At 39.0% G+C, this 21,239-nt stretch overlaps 2 protein-coding genes across 3 annotated transcripts; one reads left to right on the top strand and one right to left on the bottom strand.

Moving 5' to 3' along the window:
• Positions 1 to 204: 204 nt before the first annotated feature.
• eps8l3b (EPS8 signaling adaptor L3b) lies at positions 205 to 13,253 on the top strand. 2 transcript variants are annotated; one of them, XM_074645028.1, is made up of 19 exons: positions 206 to 359; positions 464 to 516; positions 2,762 to 2,871; positions 2,985 to 3,100; positions 4,197 to 4,261; positions 4,354 to 4,512; positions 5,392 to 5,541; positions 5,724 to 5,812; positions 6,230 to 6,363; positions 7,845 to 7,960; positions 9,060 to 9,195; positions 9,333 to 9,409; positions 9,502 to 9,576; positions 9,674 to 9,819; positions 10,071 to 10,311; positions 10,638 to 10,754; positions 11,132 to 11,220; positions 12,484 to 12,616; positions 12,700 to 13,253. In XM_074645028.1, exons 3-19 carry the CDS (start codon positions 2,834 to 2,836, stop codon positions 12,739 to 12,741), a joined length of 1,923 nt encoding a protein of 640 aa, XP_074501129.1. In that variant the 5' UTR covers positions 206 to 359; positions 464 to 516; positions 2,762 to 2,833; the 3' UTR covers positions 12,742 to 13,253. The 2 variants fall into 2 exon arrangements, with proteins under 2 accessions (XP_074501130.1, XP_074501129.1); XM_074645029.1 differs by lacking the exon at positions 464 to 516 and having other exon boundaries at positions 205 to 359.
• On the bottom strand, positions 13,144 to 20,023 carry LOC141773235 (glutathione S-transferase Mu 3-like). Its single transcript, XM_074645066.1, has 8 exons — positions 19,881 to 20,023; positions 17,980 to 18,055; positions 16,945 to 17,009; positions 16,762 to 16,843; positions 15,162 to 15,259; positions 14,974 to 15,069; positions 14,662 to 14,772; positions 13,144 to 13,560 (listed from the first exon to the last, which is right to left on the bottom strand). Exons 1-8 carry the CDS (start codon positions 19,914 to 19,916, stop codon positions 13,465 to 13,467), a joined length of 660 nt encoding a protein of 219 aa, XP_074501167.1. The 5' UTR covers positions 19,917 to 20,023; the 3' UTR covers positions 13,144 to 13,464.
• Between the last annotated feature and the right edge of the window lie 1,216 nt (positions 20,024 to 21,239).

The raw sequence follows: 21,239 nt of genomic DNA, 5'->3' as shown, positions 1-21,239 counted from the left end.
ACACTTGAGTTAGATAATTGCATAATGGCATTTTCTGGAGCACTTGAGACCTTTGATCGCTGTGAAGGAGATACTGTGAAGCATTTCTAAACCTTTGGACTCATAACCAGCCTCAGATACGCTTGCCTTTCACCATACCTCTAATACTTATCCCCTCGAAATGACAAATCGAGCCAAGCCTCTTGATCCGTCACTCCCCGTCACATCGTTGCACTTTGATCCTGCAGACTTCAAGCAGGAAGTCAAGGAAATTTTCTCGGCAAGTCGTCTGCGTGAGGAGCAGGACGCTTTCTGCTCGGTAGAAAATCTGTTTTAAAAGAAGGGAAACGATGACAGCGGAGCAGAGCTGACACCGACAGGTAATGAATAAATTATGTACAGGTGATTATAATGAAGGAAGGTTAAATAAATCTTGACTGATTGCATCATGTCCTGCTCAGAAATGTGTGTTTGCTCTTTACAGAAAGTGGGTTGTTGACAGGAAACTCATCTTGTAGCTTACATTCAATCCAGGAGGTTAGTGACACTTTGAATTTAACCGTTTCTGTGTGGCCTATTTTTGCTGCATTAGAGCAGGTGTTTGTAGAGTTTGTGTAAAAAAAAAAATACCCTTTATTGATTTACTTATTCTGATCCAAGTCCAGTCAGGAGGTGAAGTCTTCAAGACACAGATTAATAATTACTGAATCTTTGTTCATTTTAACCATTAATTTATAACCGTTAACTAACTGGGAATTAACCTTTTTAGTGGTTTCTTATTACTTCTGTTTAGATTTAAGTTTCAAAGCAAAGTTATGTAACTTCTGCTGAGTGACAATCAAAAGATAATAGTTAAATATAATGTAATAAAGTTTATTTAAAGGAACAGTGTGTAACATTTCAGGTGTATCTATTATCAGAAATGGAAAATAAAATACAGCTGTTTGAATCCTCTAGATGTTAAGGAAAGGTGCTTCAGAGTTTCCTTTCTTATCTCCTTTAGTGTAGGATACACTGGACCATTCTTTACCAAAGGAAAGGAGAGAATAACATCCCACAATTCCTTGCGGCCGCAACTTTTAAAGCGACGCACCATTCAGCCGTTCATGAAAGCAAAAGATATGCTTATCTTGCATATTATTTTCATATACTAATTAGGATTCATGTTGATAAAGATGAGTCAAGGACAACAATTTTGTTTCACTTTATTTCTATTTGTTTATTTCGAACAAGAAAAAAACAAAAACAAGAATAACATAAAATGAACAGTAAACATCTAGCAAACAAATAATCAACATAAATAAATATTACATCCGAAAAGGAGGAAGAAATATACATTTAATGGTTCTACACCTTCTCTGTAACTCAAAAATAACTCAGTATTTATCATATAAACTTTTGTGGTAGCCTGTAGATTATTATTTTTTTAACTTCAATTCCAACCTTGGTTATGAAGTGATATTTTTCACTGGTTGTCCAGGTTATGTCAGATAATCCTTTATTATAGGTTGACATAAAAATATTTATTACAAGTCTATGTTGAATACTCGATTCTGATCGGTCAATCACGGCGTTCTGCGGTTTGTTATTTCTTTATAGCAGACCGTTGCTATGTATAACAGACCGTTGCTATGGACGCAGTTCTGATGTCGGACTCTGGAGGACCGTCTTTGTGTCAAATTATTGATTTCTTTAGGAAGTAGGGGGGTCAGCTAGAGGGTCATTGTTATGAAATAAAACCCCTTCAGAGCGATGCCGCACCCCGACCCCAACACCCTGTCAGGGTTTATTTCACAACAATGACCGGCTCGGTGTACGTTATCCCTTTACATATGGTGCCTTCTAATGTGGTCGTGTTTACCGTGTTCACGAGAACAGTCCATATGAACGCCCACCTCATGTCGTATGCACGACCTCGTAAGTGGAAAGTTTCTGAAGACTTGTGACGTGTTTGCTGATGTTGTCAGAAATGGCGGAGGTCATGAAAGTTCATTTTTCGGTGCATAATAAGCGAATATATTGTAATTTTGCTCATATATTGTAATTCTTCGTAATTTTATAATATTTCTGAGGAAAATATTGATATTCCCAACGGCCTCATTGTCTTCCTCTGTTATTATGCATTTCCTACATCATGTTACCCGCTTGCTAGCTTGCTAAATTGTTAGTCTCTGTGGCTTCTAGACGCCGACAGTAACGTTAATATTGCGGTTGCTTAGCAGCTTCCCATGTCGTAAACACAAGCTCACGAGTTTCATTTGAAAGCACCGTAATATATATAGATACTGGTCATACCAGACCAAGTGGGACTGTAGCAGTAAAAAGAGAATGATGAATGAGAAAAAAGTGTTTTATTGCTTTTGAATTCAGCTTTTAATTTGCAAAATGTGTTATTTTGGCCTTCAAAGTCTTGTTTTAAGATGTCAAAATCTGTAAATATCCCAACTGGGTAAAACGGATCCTTCATGCGTGATGTGTCGATGCAACCATCTGTCCTGGTTTCACATGAAACGGTGTCATTTTGGCAACTTGTAGATTCACAGCAGACATTTTGGCTCGTCATATCAGCAACAGCTCAGGTGTTACTCATGACACTAACGATGGCTCTGTGCTATTCAGAGTGACGGTGGACGACACCAGGAACCTGAAATGGAAGCAGCTAAATGGAGGAGTAGGAAAAGCAGAGGATGGTTTAATAACCATCCTCTGCTTTTCCTACTGTGACAAGTCAAAATGTCCTCTGTGAAAAAGTCACCAGCATGAGAATCATCTTTCCTTACAGGTCGGAGTGACTCTGAAGGATTCTTTGCCAATCTGAAGTTTTAACTCTTAAAAGGACAGACGTAGTTTGAAGATGTTTGGAAACACCGGACCTTTCTCGTATGCCCCGAGGTTAGTATGTATCATTCGAGCACTAATTAGTCTTTTTACAACTCTACAGTATCCACACCCTTTCATGATAAAACACTGCTGTGTTGTTGGTAACTGTGTGTTTATCACCTCAGGGGTTTCTCACCGGAGGACCTCCCTCAGCAGAGGAGAGCTTTCCATCAAGATGACCAGAAGGCCGCTCCGCTGCAGAGAAACAACATGTCCAGACCCAGTGGGAAATCAATATACAGTATGCTCAGATATAAACCCTCCTCTCATCTTAGTATATTTTCATTTTTGTGGGAATAAAATGTGTCAGACATTGGGGTTTTTAGGGGGAGATAGCAGGTCAACAGTAGATGTCACATAGAAGTGGTGTACATCATCTGAAAACTGGCAACCTGTGTCAAGTTGTTCTTGTCATAAATCAGCAATAAACATTAATGAATTATTTAAAATTAATTGTAAAAGTGTATAAGGGTTTAGAACATCATGATAGAAGTATATGATGGTAATTCCCATGCTCTATTATGTCTCATGAGTTGTTGCAGCAATTTTTTGGGTTATCATTTGTTACTCAGATTTGGTGCTAAATTTAACCATTTTTTACCACTGGAGAATTAATAAAAATGATCAATAATCCCTCCAAATACCACATTTAGACACCAAGACCTTGAGGAACACCATAGAAAAAGTCATGCTGTGATTTGGTATCAAAAACTTTTGACGTTTTGGAGATTTCTGTAAGAGTTGCATTTTTCAGCAATTGGATGACGAGTGCTTCTGTTGTGTAAACTGCTCAGAAACCCCCTTATTGTCAATCTAGCTAGGAAAGCCATCCATCCTCTGAATGCTCTAGGTCTCTAGTTTGTGCTGTAAAGTGTCATGAGGCTGTGATTATCCTAGAGGTCACCACAGGTCATTTTATACAGAGAGGTCAAGTTTAAAAAAAAAAAAGAAAAAAGAATGATGTCACAACCATGAAATGTCTCCTATGGGGACTAACATCATCACACATGAATACAGTTGGGCTCATTGGATCCACAAGAGTCTCAGCTTTACAGTGATACACAATTTACGTTATTCCAAGACTGTTTAGGGACCCCAGTATGTAGAAATATTTAAATACACCATTTTAGAAAATAACACATTTGCATAAAACTGCATGTGATTATCATAAAGTGGGCATGTCTGTAAAGGGGAGACTCGTGGGTACCCATAGAACCCATTTTCATTCACATATATATACACATATAGGTTTTCTAGTTTGATATGATATCTGTAGCTTCACTCTAGCCCTACCACTGAACCTGCTACGACCTCTGATGTAATGTTCTTGTCATCAGTGCGGAGGAAGGAGTACTCCGAGGAGCTGAACAGAAGCCCGGACAACTTTCACGTCAGAGTGGAGGTAAATGAGCGTCTCCATGTTGGTGCAGATTTCACACAGTACAACCTTTTATCTCTCTTCCATCCATGACGTCGCCACATTGAACTCCACAGCACCTGTTCACCTGCGAGCTGGACGGCCAGGAGGTGAAGACGCTGGACGACTGCTTGGCCAAGCTCAAGAGGCTGGACGCCAAAGGTCGTCTGTGGCCTCAGGAGATGATGATGGAGGTTCAGGGTGGATATCTGCTGCTCAGCGACATCGAGACCAAGGTTGGGCAGCTACACACTTCAGATAGAAAGTTACTTAAAGGTCCCATATCGTGCTCATTTTCAGGTTCATACTTGTTTTTTGGGTTTCTACTAGAACATGTTTACATGCTTTAATTTTTTTTTTTAAACTTTATTTTCCTCATACTGTCTGCCTGAATATACCTGTATTTACCCTCTGTCTGAAACGCTCCGTTTTAGTACATTTCAATGGCTTTGCAACAGAATTGCGTTGCTAGGCATAACAGCTTGGGTCCATGTTTACTTCCTGTCAGCTGATGTCATTCACATACACTGCAACAGGAAATAAACTGGGACACATTTAGAATGTTTACGTTTAAAACTGTGAAATGGTCTAAATATTGTAGATTTGTGACATCACAAATGGACAGAAATCCTCACGGCTTGTTTCAAAAGCTCAGTTTCTGAATACGGGCTTTGTGTATTTCTCTGTGAATTAAGCATTTCAATACTTTCACAGTATTTATATAGAACTTAAACCTGCTTTATAATATAATAACGCCATGATTGTCACTTTTTACAATATGGCACCTTTAAACAAGTACGGCACGCGGCCAGAAGTAGGGCTCGGCGATATCTTCTATCACGATATAGGTCCTTTAACGATATATATCCTGATATAACATGTTTTCTGGTAATTCAATAAATAGTCTATATGAGATAACCACATGGTAAAGCCTATTTCTATACTCTAGTTATACTCTAGTCAGCTCTAGTTCAGTGTCTATTAGTAAAAAAAATAAAAACGAACTAGAAAACAGAATCATGACCATTTTCTGAGCTCAACTTTTATCTGCGTGTGAATAATTTAAATATTGATTAGTAACTGTGTCATTTGTCCTGTTAAATCTGGTCCTAAAGTCGGAGCTGGAGTCGCTGCCTTTGAGCTGCATCCTGCAAACCAAAGCTGTGCTGGACAGCTGCGCCTACAACTCTCTGCTGGCCATCACCGTGCAGGAACGCAGCAAACGCGTCCAACAGGTCTTCTTGTTCCAGTGTGAGGAGAGCGGGGTGAGTCGCATTTCACCACAAACACTCAGTGACCTTTTGACCTCCTGAAAGCATCCAGAGAAGGGAGGATGTGATGTCTGAAATCAAGGCCGTTCTCTGAAACCATTATCACTATGTCATAACCAGTGTTTTTTAGCTGGTGTCACGTTGGAGTTTGATTTAAAACAGATGTGTTTTACCAGGCGAAGCTCGTCAAGAGCGATCTGGATAAGGCCGTCCAAAGAGGAGGAGGAGATGTTGTGGAGCCACGCAAAGACCAGTCTGACATCAGGTACAACAATCACATCACATCACACTATACTTCCTCATCTTTACTTTAAAATGTGTCAAATATTTATTACAAATGGCTTAAATTATAGATTAAGGTCTTCTTTATAACATAAACAAAAGAATAATGCACATTAAAATACTTTACTTTACTTACTTGACCATGTCCCCAGTGCAGAGTAAGCAAATTCTCCAAGAACTACAGTATTTATTATACTTCTATAGTTCTTGAAGAATGGATTATTACTTGAGTGCCAATGTGTTTTCCTGCCAGTTAAACATTTCATCACTATTCTTGTAAAAAAAAACATGGAAAATCCATAAGTTATTGTGGCCGAAATGTTGCTGCATAACAGGAATGACAGGAGAAAGAAACTGAACATTAAAATGCATTAAAACTGTCTGTCGTTGATGTTTTCAGGAGTAATCTCGAGAACCTCATCGGGCAACATGCTCCAGGAAGTTTCCGGCACGCTGGTCCTCGTCCTGTGCAGCCGGAGAGGACGCCACCACCGCCGGACAACCCGCCACCACAGTGGAGGAACAGAGAACCAGGTATGACTTCATCGAATCCACTGAACGGAAATCCCATTAATCCACAACTCTGACACGCACATTTTTAATTTCCTGAATGTTTATGGATGTGTGCTTGAGATGGATTAAGCAATAAACTATCCAGCATGTTTCATGTGTCAACAATAACTACGTTTACATGCACAAAATAGTCTGTTTTTTGCCCTTATTCTGAAAAAGACAATATTCCTAATAAGCTGTTTACATGGCTAATGAAGTCAAGTCAAACTTTATTTATATAGCACGTTTAAAAACAGCAGCAGTTGACCAAAGTGATGAACATATCCATAATAAAAATGAATACAAAGCAAACAACAATAAGAGCAAACACAATAAACATAATGTAAACATAACAGCAGGGAAAGAGCAACAGAAATTAAGATTAATCAAACGCCAGTGAGAAGAGGTGAGTCTTCAGTAGCGACTTGAACGATTCTACGGTCTGAGCAGTTTCAATATGAAGCAGTAAGCTGTTCCAGAGATTAGGGGCTCGGTCGCCTCTTGTTTTTGAGTCTAGTTCTGGGGACGTCCAGGAGCATCTGGTCGGTCAACCTCAGTGCTCTAACTGGAGTATGAAGGTGCAACAGTTCTGCTAGATAAGGTGGTGCCATCTCATTTAAAACCTTAAAAACAAGCAATAAAATCTTAAAATCAATCCGAAAACGGACAGGAAGCCAGTGAAAACTCCAATTGAGACGCATATTCAGAATGTGCTGTATACATGTCCAAAGAATGCTCCTAAAACCAGAATAATATCAGCATATCACACATGTCTTAAAGGTCCCATATTGTAAAAAGTGAGATTTGCAGGTCTTTTACATTATAAAGCAGGTTTAAGTGCTATATAAATACTGTGAAACTATCAAAACGCTCAATATACGGAGAAACACACACAGCCCGTTTTCAGAAATTGCGCGTTTGAAACAAGCCGTTAGGATTTCTGTCCGTTTGTGATGTCACAAGTCTACAATATTTAGATCATTACACGGTTTTAAACATAAACATTCTAAATGTGTCCCAGTTTATATCCTGTTGCAGTGTATGTGAATAACATCAGCTGACAGGAAGTAAACATGGACCCAAACTGTTGCCCGGCAACGCAATTCCGTTGCAATGCCATTGAAATGCATTAAAACGGAGCGTTTCAGATGGAGGGTAAATACAGGTATATTCAGGCTGACAGTACAAGGAAAATAATGTGTTTTTTTAACATTACAGCATGCAAACATGTTTTATTAGAAACACAAAATACAAGTATGAACCTGAAAATAAGCATAATATGGGACCTTTAATCTGAAAATGCTCCATTCGGGAATAAGACCTAATTCAGAATATCTAAATAGAATATGCTGTTATCAAATTCACAATATTGTCATATTCAGAATGATAGTGGATTATTAGTGTGCATATAAACGTAGTTATAGATGTTTCTCTCAAAACAATTCATTTTTGTTTCCTTGTAGAAAATATGCCGCCTCAGCGGGTCTACCCACAAGAAGCGATGACGCAGCATCCTGATCTTCATGAACTACAGATCAACCCAGAGGTCGCTGAGCAGACAGACACGGAGAGGAACACGGTCAGTTATTATAGGTAGTTGATTATATCAGTGATACATTATCATAGATGTCTAATCACCTTCACATCTCAAGGAAAACGTGCTCATACATGATAGTTTTTGTAGAAAGCTCCAACATGCCGATAGGAATGGGACGATGTAGGATTATATCGGTGGTGATCACGATAAAAAACATTCACAATAAGTTGATTGTGGTGCATTTCCTTTATTGGGATAATAGTGAATGTCGTCACAAGAAGAGTGACTTAAAAAAGCTGTCGAGGTAGAGAAGTGAAAAATAGAGCCATATTGAATAAAAAAAAAAAAAGGATTTATCATGTAAGAAAGAACAGACTTGCACAATGTTGCTATTTTATATTTATTTATTTATTTAGCCTTTATTTATACAGGGGGACTTTATGATTTAGGATAACCTTATTTTATTTTAAGTATTTTTATTAATTTTTGTAATTATTTTTTTTTAAATACAATTTCAAATGTAGTTTGATTTAAAATAATAATAATAATAATAATAATAATAATTAAAAAAGTCCCATCCCAGAAGTAACCCTAACCTATTGCACCATTACAAATTTACAATGTGGCATATCAAAACAGAAGTTCAATGGCAAGTATGATTAATGATTTATAAACACACACAAAGAAAACAAATGAGATAATAAATAAATAAATAATTAAATTAAAGGTAGGAGGTAAAAAAATAACAAAAATAAGATTAAAGAAATAAAATAAAGGGTGGAGGGCGGTTGTATCTGAACATATGACATGTCTGAGGCTTCTATCTTTACCACCTGATCCAGAACTGGTTGCCAAGTTACTTACTTACTATTATTTAATATTGTTTGATTCATTTTTCACAAAAAAAGGATGTTCACAAAAAAGATGTAATTTCTATGATGCAATAAAAATATTAGTTTCTTAACAAAATGTAAGATAAAAAGATTCCAGTATGTTTTTGTGCCCTTTTAAGAGTTTTAACGGGATAATACCACACAATTATTTTGCCCAGGATAATCTTGACATGACAGTTTCTTATCATATCTGATGCCTACATGATGCTGAATATGTTTTGTTTCCATCTTGTGCTTCTTTCTCACAGGACATTTTAAACCACGTTATTAATGATTTGGAGATCTTCATGGGCAAAGTGTCTGCTGCAGCAAACGCTTCTTCTTTACCGCCAGAGGACAAGAAGAAAAAAAACGCCTTTAAGAAGAATAAATCTAAGAAGAATGGTAATAATAATAATAACCTTTTTCCAGTTTATATTTCCAAGGACACACATCCTTAAGGGGGAACTACGCCATACATGTTATTCCCATAGTCTAAGTCTGAATAATAGATGTCTGATTAATGTTTTTCTCTCCTGCAGCTCCAGCTGTCAGTCTGCCTCCCTGGGAGGAATACACCGCCTGTCTTCAGAAAATCAAATATGGATTCAATCTGCTGGTAAAAATTCAAATCTTTAAATGTCTCCACAGATTATAAATTGACCAGAGTGTTTATGGAAAGGTTTTGAGTGAATGCTGTTTGTGTTACAGGGCCAGCTGGAAGGCGCTGTGATGAGACCCACTCCCCCCGACTTTGTCCACATCTTCTTCACCAGTTTAGGCGCGGTGAGCTCCTCTAAACTCTCTGACTGGACCAATCTACTTTCAAAGCCCTCATTTATTCCCAGTGATGGAAGTGTGATCATATTTTTCTTCACCACAGATCCTGCCTCAGTATCCTGCAGACCTGCCTCCCAGTGTGCTCTCCCCGCTGCTGACGGACGCCGCCGTGCGGCTGCTCAGCGAGGTCGTCAACCCCGAGGAGGACCACCTGTGGAGGTCTCTGGGAGACGCCTGGAACTTCCCCAGGTAGGGCGGCCTTATAATAAAACCCTCACACACCTACACAAGTGTTTTTATGAAGCTGGTAGCCTTCGTCATATATATATGACCCTCTGATTGTGAGTGTCACCTGCACTGACACGCCCTAACCCTGGTGTGTGTTTGCTGATATGTAAATATAGGTCAGAGTTAATGCTGCATTCATATACTATAGATCAGGGGCTTTAAGCATTAGCATTCGTCTTTAACTTGACTCCTGCCTTCCTGTCACCTCGTAGGTCCAGATGGCCGGACGACAACGTCCCACCTTACATCCCAATGTTCTACGACGGCTGGCAGCCGCCCGCCCCGTCTCGCAGGTCTCCCCCGCTCCCTTTTCAGAACGGACCAATCAGCAGGAGCACCAGCCAGCAGTTCCCACCCAGCCCCCGTGAGCCGCCCCTCTACATGCGGGTCATTTACGACTTCATGGCCAGGAACAGCCAAGAGCTGAGCATCATGAAGGGCGATGTTGTTCAGGTGAGATGAAAAAAACACGTCACAATAACCTTAACTTGGACAACACTAGCATAATACTTGTATTTCTAACACAAAGATTGCTCGTTGTTGTAGATTACAAATCATAAAGTCATAGTGAACATTGTAAACTTTTCTCTATCAAGCATGTTTGGAGCAGTTTACTGTTTGTGCTTGTAAATACAAACCATCAGGAAAATTATCCAGACTTAAAGTAAAACAGTCCAAAGTCAAGTAAAGCTGTTTTTATATTCACCGTAGTCACAATCATTGCTGCCAGTAGCAACATTCAGGTGTTTGACATGTTTCGTTCTTTGGGCTTTTTACAGGTGGTTCAGAAAACCAAGCAGTGGTGGCTTGTTCGTAACGGCCGCGACGAGGAAGGCAACGTTCCTCAGAATGTGCTGGAGCCGATGAAGAGCGCCGGGCCGATGGAAGACCTACCGGTGAGCTGAAAGACACGTAGCTCTGCTGAGTAACCACTTAACTATGGCTATGTTCCAAATCACATTTTTACTTTTAGTTTGTACTACAGCTGCCCTTACAAAGTACATACTGTTACAATAGGGACATACTGCTTCATCACATTGCACCTTGAACTTTGACCCTCTTGCTCATATATGTGTAGATTGTGGGTCAGAAACCCAGAACATCATGCTGGCTTGCATACTGCAGAATGCGACCAGATGTAGTAGGACATCCTGCTATTTGGGGACATGCTAAGTCTTTTTTTCTGGCATACTAACTAGTATGGTAGTATGGGTATTGGAACGCACAGTAAATTTCATGTGTAACATTTTATTGTCTTGGCTCTCTCTCACAGCGGGACACTCGCGGCCCTGTGACCCTGGACATGACCTCCTCATCTGCAGAGGTCAAAGCCTGGCTGGACTACAAAGGTTTCTCTAAAATGTAAGTGACATAATGCATAGAGCTAGGGATGTTTTGGTGAGGAACTTTTCCCACAGGTTAATAACCTTGTAACAACCCCGGTGTTACCGATTACACCGAACATTTTACAAGAAAAGATGATGCTCATTTTATGTAGAGCGCTTACTTTGATCATGAACGCTGGATGGATGTGTGTCTGGCCTCTTCGGTCCAGCTTCCGCTACAGGGCCGCAGGTTTCCACCCGTGACCGCGCCATTCTCCGCACGGCGATTGCCTCATTAACGTTATAATTCCCTTATAGCATTGGGTTTAAATCTGAAATATTGCCAAATAGGCACTTTTGCTTTTCGCTTCGACACCAAATCCTCCGCCATCGTCTTGTCTGTCAACTCTCTCTTGTCCCGTGTGTGTGAAATCTGACTCACTTAGTTTGTAGCGTCCGTCTTCCGACTATGTATTGATAACACGGCGCCGATACGTGACAATGAACTAAATCTGTTTTTATTAAAAAAATAAAACCGATAAACGACTGTGGTTAAGTAATGTAATTAGAGACCCTAATTTATAATTTTTTTCTAACCGATAACCGACCCTCGTTAACCGACAAGATTAGTGCGCTTCATGCGGCAGTGCGCCAGCTGCACTGTATGTGCAAAACCAACAACTGAGTCCCCAGTTCACCCGATGGGGAGCGTTACTGTAGCAACCACGTGCTGCGTGCATTGTCGAGGAAACTACATGTGTGGCTGACTGGCGTAACGAGTGTCCGACAGACTGTGTGCTACGTTAGGAGATGTAGCGTTGCTGGTGGCTTCGTACTCGCCGTTGTCAAACATACGGTCTGTCAGCGCGGCGTAACTTTAGCGAGTGTCCGACAGACCAGGTGTGTATGGCAGCAGTGAGTGTGGGGTTGTCGGTGGTGTTATAGCTGTGAATGTAGCTGTAGCAGTGTGTGTAGTTCATTTGTCGACGAATAAATGCTACAACTCCTCAAGACCCGAGCCAACCTCCTGTATCTTGCAAAGCCAGCTCAGACTCTTTTAAGGTGGACCAGGTGACGAGCCGCTCCTCTGAGTTTTGCTTAACTTTTTAGATATCTTTTAATATCTTTAATGTTGATTAATTATTACTGACTATGTATTGATAACACAGCATTGATTCGTGAAAATAAACTAAATCGGTTCTATGCTGGAACGCCGCCTACTGGGAGCTGCAAGATGTTTGTCCTGTAAATAAGACGTTGAAGCCAGATATTCAGTGTTTCCTGCCTTTCTCATGTGCAGCACTGTGACCAGCCTCGGGGTGCTGACTGGGAAACTGCTTCTGGGGATGACCAAGGATGAGATCAGGATTGTGTGTCCAGAGGAAGGAGGCAAGGTCTTCTTCCAGCTCCAGGCCATTAAATCAGCCATAGCAGTAAGTAGTGACTCGTGTGATACTCAAACACTCTTAACATCCAACCGCAGCATATCAGTAATGTTTCACCCTGTTCCCTACAGCTCGCCAGCGAACCATCAGGTCTGTACAACGGCCGCTACTAACACATCAACATCTGGAATTATTGTCTAATTCAACCTTTTGTCTTAAATTATTTGCTTTCAGCATTTGTTATTTAAGAGAAAGCACTTTTACTGAATGAAACTTCTATATCTTGTATAATTTATCACCAGCAGCAATAATTGAGTTAAATTAATTTTTATTTTACTGATCATGTACTCCTAGTTATTTCAAACAAATTGTACAGTTTTCTTAACTGTGATTATTCTAAAATGTATGCAGATGTTTGTTTAATCCAGCACCATTTTCTGCTTAATAACTACAGTTACATACTGTAAAGATACAGTACACTCTTCTGCTGCATTAACTTATACCCTGTATTATATTTTCTTTTAATTGATGCTTAGATGTCATGTATCTTACAGAAAGTGAAATTGAATCCCAAGCAAAGTCGGTACAAGATTTATTTTGATCTGTGCAAAAGAATCTTTCAATTGTAACAAGTAAATTAAGTGCTTTAAGTCAAATTAAAGTTTCTACAAGATATCAAAACAAACATGATTTTCTTTGTACACAATTCTGATTCAACTAAAGTGGTTTTAGAAAGTGGAACACGTGATTAAAGGACATGAAGCCTACACAAAGCTTGTACAAAAAAGACTACAAACAATCTTTTCTCTATTCCTGATTTTACGGGTTATTGAGTTAGTTGCACTTGTGAACATTTGTTTTCTTCATTACTTCTTTAAGGCGAAGAGCATCGACCTTTACTCTTTCTTGTTCCCCCATTTGGCCATCTTGTTGTTGATGGGAGTCTTCATGAATCTGTCTGACTTCATGTAGGCAGCAATCTTCTCCAGAGCCTATGATGAAATGATAGAATACCAAGTCATTAAAAAAACAACTCCACATATACATTATTTATAGGGGTGGGGAAAAAATCGATTCACTTATGTATCGCAATTTTTTTTTTTTTTTTTTAAATTTGTTCAATGCCAGAATCGATATATTTTCTCCATTTGAGTCTACATGAAGATAGAAGGAAGTAACTGCTTTTATTTTTGTAGTCAATAACGTGACGTCATATCCGTCAAAACAAACCGCAGCGAGCCGAAACGATGAAGCAGAAAACAGCTAAAGTCCGTGTGAATACGACCTGCACCCTCACATGTTAAATCCAAAGTGGTAAACACTACACATCCAGTAAAGGATGGAAACACTTTGGTTTTCACACATTGCAGGAAAAGCAGAGCTAGACATCACGGCTAAAGCTGCATGCTAACTCTGTCATGGACAGGAAACGTTATCGTATCGCGGTAAAGTGCGGTCAAGCCGGCCGTCACTCTCATCTCCGTGGTCAAATGGGCCGACGCTACAACTGTAGAGCACCCATATACTGACATTTATGTTAAATGCATTCAAACGGCCCCAATGGAGCTGACCATGGATGTATAAAGAGAACGGAGCTGACGGGAGAGCTAGAGACAGACTTGGCGAAGTTAGAGGAAGTATACACGTGTGACTATGTCCGGTTGTCAAAATAAGGTGTTAACAAAGGGAACTGTGTATACAAAATACATATATATATATATATAAACAAGATTGATGGATTATATTCACCAGAAGTATAAAACATTACATATCCCTTATACACTAATTTGTGAGGGAAATTATATAATATTATTATAAATAATGGCAAACAATGACTGATATATTTGACTTCAGGACATCACTGACTACCTACATGCTGAAATTCAAACATTTTACTGGATTCATTTAGATATTTTCCAAAGTAAAAGTCCCTAGAAGTGTATGATTCAACTTTTCCCCATGGTCTAGTGTTAAAACAGTTAACAAAAATCACAATAAATCGTAATATAGAATCACAATACATATTGAATTGGGAGATGGGTGTATCCTCCCAGCCCGAGTGGTTAAGTGTAGGATGTGCAGAGTGTTCTCACCTCAAAACGGTCTAAAAGATCTTTGAGGTTCTTGAAGTCATCCAGGCACGTAGGATGAAACATGCGGTGTTGATCAAACAGCTCGTACATGAGGAAGTCCGCAAAAGTGATCTGTTGTAAAGAAAAGTTACATTAACAAACATGTTGAACACAAAATAAAAGGCTCAAACTGGACTTTAAAGCTGCACTAATCAATAGTTTTATACGAGCAATCAGTCAAATGACTTGAGTGTTCGTCACTATAAGCAACCCCCTTTTCACATTACATGCATCAAAACTCTTTAAAGCTTTAAAAATGACTGACTGACGTACCTTGTCACCAGCGAACCACTTCCTGTCTCCCAAGAAAACCGAGAACTGCTTCAGTAGGTCTGGCAGCGTCTTTAGGTACCCCGGCTTCATCTTGTCCTGATGTCAGAGAGGTGATGTTGACATTAGTGGAGACTCAAAGGCATTAAGTGACACATTCAGTGTTATTTAACTCTTAATGTATTACTCACAAAGTCGGTGTAGCACATCCTCACAAAGCCATTTCTGAAGTCCATCGACTGGTTCTCTATGAAGTCCACGCGGATCTTCTCATCCTCTGTCTCTCCACCTGTGATCAGATCAGATCAGATTTAGGGAGACACTCGAGGAATAAAGACCGAGATGCTACACCTGAAACCTGTGTATAATCATGTGGTTCCTTCTTTTTAAAGGAGACCACGAGTTTCCTAAATAAGATAAATAAATAAGGTTATTTTATTTTGAAAGGTTATTGAATGAAAATAATTAACACTTGTCTCTTTTGAACAAAATATTAATATGTGGAATAAACACCGGGGTTATTATAGTAAACTATAACTGAAACGGACAGTGATAAATATTTTTAGTAATCTGAAACTGAATAAAAGCTATATCCTTTAAAAGGGACTATTTGTAACTTTCAGAATTGCTGCTGAACAGCGACACCTGTGGCCGTGAAATCAACGAAAGTCAGCGTCGGGCTCGCGCTTGCTCGCTCTAAATATACGCGAGCGAGCATCGCTCAAAACAGTGAGGCGACACACGTCAGCTAAAACCACAATATCACTCTATATTTCAGCTGCTTGGCAGTAATGTTAGCTGACCAGACCAAGGTCTCTCCATGAACATGATTTAGATCTGATCCTAGTGTTGGCTTTTCCTGCCTCACCCTCCTGCGCACGCAGGGAGACACCGGCAACCGGAGCCTCTCCTCCGCTGCCTGCTTGCCTTCACTGACACAGCGCGCACCAACAGAGGTTTTCCGTGTCTTGTGAAGTGACGAGGCTCCGCAGAGGGGAACGTGAACCGTGACACCGGCACCCGGTGTCTCCCTGCGGGCGCAGGAGGGAGACGGTATCGTTTCTCTCTGGAGGAGCTGCAGTTATTTCTGCACAAACATCCACTGTACATTCACTATATATTCTCAGAGCTAAACCAACTCTCCTGCAGTGTGTAGTGAGCGCGCGTTCATGTCTAGAGGTGGGGCGAGATCGCGAGAACGCGCGCGCTGTCTGAGTGAAGGCGAGCAGGCAGAGGAGACAAGGCTCCGGCCACACGCGAGCGCGCATGTGTGCCGACCCGCTACATTTATACGCTTACAAAGTAACAAACAGTCCCTTTAAGAAAAACAAACAAAACTGAAACTATATTGCCTGGATTAAAAAAATTATGAAAATAAAAATTAACCAATTCATTTCAGTGTCTGTATTTTAGCTATAATATATCGCTACTGAAAAAACGAGACAGCATGAATTTCAGTGAACTCGTGACATAAAACCACAGGAGTTGAACGGACTTGACCTTCCAGGAGATGGCGCCATGCCGCAATTGCGTCACTAAATTAACATGAAGATTAAACATTACATTCCTACACAGTTCTCCAACCATGTATATGTAGCTACATACTTCTGAGACATTATAGCTGGCCCTAACAAAAACTACTGTAAAATCAAAACTAAATATATAAAAACTAAACCTTTCTGAAAAACTGAAAGTAAAATAAAACTAGCAAACACTCTGAGAACTAAAATAAAATAAAAAGTAATTGAAAATGAAAACCTACAATAACCTTGATAAACGCACAATACTTACACATTTTGTGCTTACGAGCGATGTATCTCATGATGGCGTTGCTCTGCACTATCTTCCTGTCTCCGTCCTCCAAGTAGGGCAGCTACAATGAGATGTTGACAATACAATTATTAGTTGATGTTTTAAACTTGCCGGCTTTATACTTCACTTAACATTAACATTAACAAGTTAAAACTCACTTACATTGGGAAAGTCCATTCCAAGTTTGTATTTTTCATCAAACCAGCAGGTCTTGTCAAAGTCGGGAGCTGAAGTGTGAGAGAAATGTGGGTTAAGTAGGTATGTTGTATCGACACTTAAAGGGAAGACACTACAGGTGTATAGGGTAACATTTTTAACTAATTGGTATCACCATGAAACTTCCCCAGTTAATTACCTACATTGACACAATAATTTTTTGTATTACACGTTTTTTTAAATGTATGTTTAAATATGCAAATTAGGCATTATCTTATCAAATATGTGCTAATTTTCATACATTTTCAGAACAGAAATCTGAACATTGGTTCAAAATTCTTGTTTCATTTTGTTGACATATTAGAGTCAAAGGTTTTTACTGAGGGGATTTTGGATATCTCTTTTTATCACACCATAAATCAGAAAATACTGTCAACAGCCATGAAAAATATCTAATTTCTCCATGTTTTTAGGAGTAAAACATTCTATAAATCAGGCTCTGAATGATATATGAACAAACCCCAAAGTAAAAACATTTAGAATATAGATAGGAATAAAACTGGGAAGTTTGGTGTATATAGGTGCTACTGAAGTGGAGATTTATGGCTCAGAGTCTAAGAAAAACCTAATTTTGAGAAGCAGCCTTTAAAGATATGAATTGTAAATTTCATACATTTTGCAAGACACTACAGGAGAATAAGTTAAAAAAAAAATTATATCACCATGAAACTTCCCCAGTTGATTACTGACATTAAGACAATTATTTTTTGTATACAAGTTTTCTGAAATTTTGTTTAAATATGCAAATGAGATATTATCTAATACTAACTTTTGGTGAATTTAAGAGAAATCTACAGACACAAATAGACAAAGTAGTAAAATAAACACCTAAATGTGTATTTTGGATGTTTTCTTTCTTTTTATGGAAGCAAAATATCTTGGCTAGTGCATGAAAAACAATGTTTTTTTGCCTGTAGTGTCTCGCCGTAAGCCATTTCTTTGGTTAAAATTATAACATCTGTTAGTTGAATTGTAAGTTACCTTCACCACAGACGTAAAGCTTGTCCTCATACTTGGTGCCGGTGTACTCCAGCAGCAGACGGGCAGGCTGGGCGAGCTGGGGAAGTGTCAAAAAAGATGAGAGGTTGGAGATTTTTCAGCTTTTATATCAACAAATTTGAGTTCAGAGGTTCACACATGACATGCATTGACAGACATCAGTTGAGTGGTACAATTCATAGTTGTTTAATCCATTAGCCAATTAATTGATTAGTTGTTCAAAGGAGTATGGTGATTATTGCTGTACTGATTATGTGCATTTTATCAACAATCACATAGATACAAGTGATTTATCAGGTAATTAGAATTACCGGCTCGCGGTTGTATGTCTCCGCCAGCAACCAGTCAAGTTGCAGAGTACATACATGTCTGTAAATGTCATCATTTTGTTTTCCCAGGGCGTTTCTGAGATATCACGAGAATGAGACGGACTTTGACCTTTGACCACCAATATCTAATCAGTTCATCCTTTAGTCAAGGTGCACCTTTGGACCAAATAAAGTCATAGTATAATATGTCGAAAAAAGTAAAAAAAAAAATTAAAATAAAGTCAGAGTATAGTAGGTCGAAAAAAATCATGAAATGCTATGTTGAAAAAGTCAAAAAAAAAAAAGTCATAGTGTAGTATGTAAAAATAAATAAATCATAGTATACTGTGTCAAAAAAAGGTTATAGTATAATATGCCGCAAAAATGTCATAATACAGGATACCATAAAAATGTTGTAAAAAATATAGTATGCCATAAAAAGTCACAATATAGTATGCCATAAAGAAGATATCCATCAAATCCTGATTGTCTAGTTTTGATCATATAAAATAAGCACTTGTGAGATGTGAGTAGGGCTCTGCTGACTTATTATTATTATTAAGGCCTGTTAATATGATATCTTTTAAAAAGTAGGAGTTGTTTGTTTCAGCCCCACCTGAGGGCTTGTCCTTAACCACACAGAGACTTGTCTTTTCACCTCTTGAACACATTTCATTGTGCGCACAAGCATGTGATCGTCTCCTGATTTTTTAAAGCTGCTCTGTTAGACATTTTGCCAAGTAGTTAACGTTTATTAATCCATTTTAATAAGATTCCCCACCTAACTAATAACTTTACAGCCCTTTAATTTCACAGGTTTTGTGAAAACCATTTTAAAAAGAAAGTATCATCACATTTAATTAATATGTTTAGATATAGTTTTTTTCTTCTGTACTGTTTTTGTATGTATTTCATTGTTTTCCAATGTTTGGTTAGGTGTTTCTGCACATGTTGTGTACTTCTTCTTGTTGTATTATTTATATATACAGTTTTATATATGTGCAAATAAAAATGTTTAAAAAAACAACATTACACAGGTAACATCGCTCATCTTGAGAGAGCAGCTTTAACTGTCTGCATGTTATTAACGCTGCTGCTAATTTAAACATGTAGCTACATGTTAGCTCCCGTTAGCTCCGGTATGTGTGACTCGGGTCGGTAGTCGGTAGTAACGTAATGATGATAACATTTAGAGCACGTGCACACGGAGCCGCCCGGGTTTATCACGGTTATGTAACATCTGTTAAAACTTCTTAAATACTTTTAAAAACACACACTGACGTGATGTAACAGTTAAAATCTCAGTTCAGGCCTAACAATGAGATGCAGAGAGTTTGAATGGCGACGCAGCGGTGACTGTTTTAACGGTTAATGTTTAACGGTTAATGTTCAGCCGTTGACGTCCAGCCGTTGACGTCTACAGCCGTTAATGTTCAACCTAATGTTCAGCCGTTGACGTCCAGCCGTTGACGTCTACAGCCGTTAATGTTCAGCAGTTGACGTTCAGCCGTTAAGGGTTTAAACAGCGCTGCGAACAACCGGAGCTACTCTACAAACAAAGCCGGTTAAACTCACCCCGCGGATATCCCAGTAGGCCAGCTTCATTGTCATTTTGAATCACGTTCCCGAGAACAAATCAGGCTGATGGCGACTTGAACAACTCGCTGGTCTGAGAAGGAGAGGAGGAGAAAGAGAGGAGGAGGTGGGCTGGTTTCTGCAGCCTGTGAGGGGGACAGACAGACGGACCGGAGGAGGAGGAGGTGGGCGGGGTGAACCGGGCGGTCTCACGGTTCTTTTGTTTGCACAAACAGCCTCAGTACTCAGTAGAGTTTCCAAGGTGTGTAATATGAACCTGCACGACAGCTTCACATGTAGATGATTCATACCTGGTAGAATAACGTGTATCTAAATCCTGTCGTTATCTGAACAGGTGCAGACTTTCCCATGACACTGAGAAACCACAGTGAAAGCTGCAGTATTAAACAGCTGCTACTGTAAGAATATATGCTGTCATAAAGCTTTCTTAGTATAATGCTGCATAAAAAAAAACAAATAAATTGTGATAATGTGACATGCCTGGTATAGTATGCCATACAAATATCATAAAAACTTGTAATATAGTATGCCATAGAAAGTCCTTGTATAGTATGCCATGAAAATGTCAAAAGAAGTCATACTATAGTAAGCAATACATTTTAAAAAAAAGTCCTAGTGTAGTATGCAATAAAATGTTTAAGAAAAATCATACTATAGTAGCCTATTCTGTAAACAGGTCAAAGTATATGACTTTTTTTTCGACATATTATTCTATGACTTTTTCTTTGACATACTATACTATGACCTTTTTCGACTTTTTTTGACATACCATACAATGACTTTTTTTTTTTTACATACTATAATATGATTTTTTTTTGTCGACATACTATACTATGACTTTTTTCAGTAAAAATCATAGTATAGTATATCAACAAATTCAATGTAGTTTGTGAAGCCCTGGGATGTATGACTGCCTGATTGCCTGGCAACCCCAATCACAGTGAAGGATTAGCCTCTCCTACTGGGACCCTATATAACCTGGGAAAAACTAAGATGGCAGTCTCTCTCTCCATCTCCCTCCTGGAACGCTGGTACCTTTCAGGCACCTGACTTGGTTTTGTTTGGTTTGATTTTATTTAGTTATCCTTCATGTTACACATACTTTAGGTTAGCACTTCAACTCCACAGCACCCAACACCTGCACCTCACTACTGACTTTAGTTTGCGTCAATTAAGTGATGTTAAATAAATTCACCTGTCGGTTGTTGTGTGGACTTCCTTTTTTTCTTCTGCTCCTGAATGAGCTGGGCATAACAAGTATGTCAAAAAGAATCATACAAAAGCTTGAGTATACTGTATCATGTCAAAAAAATCAAAGTATAGTATGTCGAAAAAAGT

This window comes from Sebastes fasciatus, chromosome 8, assembly GCF_043250625.1.
Source record: "Sebastes fasciatus isolate fSebFas1 chromosome 8, fSebFas1.pri, whole genome shotgun sequence".
NCBI lineage: Eukaryota > Metazoa > Chordata > Actinopteri > Perciformes > Sebastidae > Sebastes > Sebastes fasciatus.
This window is presented reverse-complemented; position numbering and strand designations above follow the sequence as displayed.

What these genes read in the sequence shown, in the direction of transcription:
- eps8l3b (XM_074645029.1), top strand. Translation starts at nt 2,834, where the DNA reads ATGTTTGGAAACACCGGACCTTTCTCGTATGCCCCGAG. An exon ending in ACTTTCACGTCAGAGTGGAG is followed by an intron (nt 4,262 to 4,353) that starts GTAAATGAGCGT and finishes TGAACTCCACAG; the next exon opens with CACCTGTTCACCTGCGAGCT. An exon ending in TCTTCACCAGTTTAGGCGCG is followed by an intron (nt 9,577 to 9,673) that starts GTGAGCTCCTCT and finishes TCTTCACCACAG; the next exon opens with ATCCTGCCTCAGTATCCTGC.
- LOC141773235 (XM_074645066.1), bottom strand. Translation starts at nt 19,916, where the DNA reads ATGACAATGAAGCTGGCCTACTGGGATATCCGCGGG. An exon ending in GCTTTACGTCTGTGGTGAAG is followed by an intron (nt 17,010 to 17,979) that starts GTAACTTACAAT and finishes CTCACACTTCAG; the next exon opens with CTCCCGACTTTGACAAGACC. An exon ending in GGATGTGCTACACCGACTTT is followed by an intron (nt 15,070 to 15,161) that starts GTGAGTAATACA and finishes CTCTGACATCAG; the next exon opens with GACAAGATGAAGCCGGGGTA.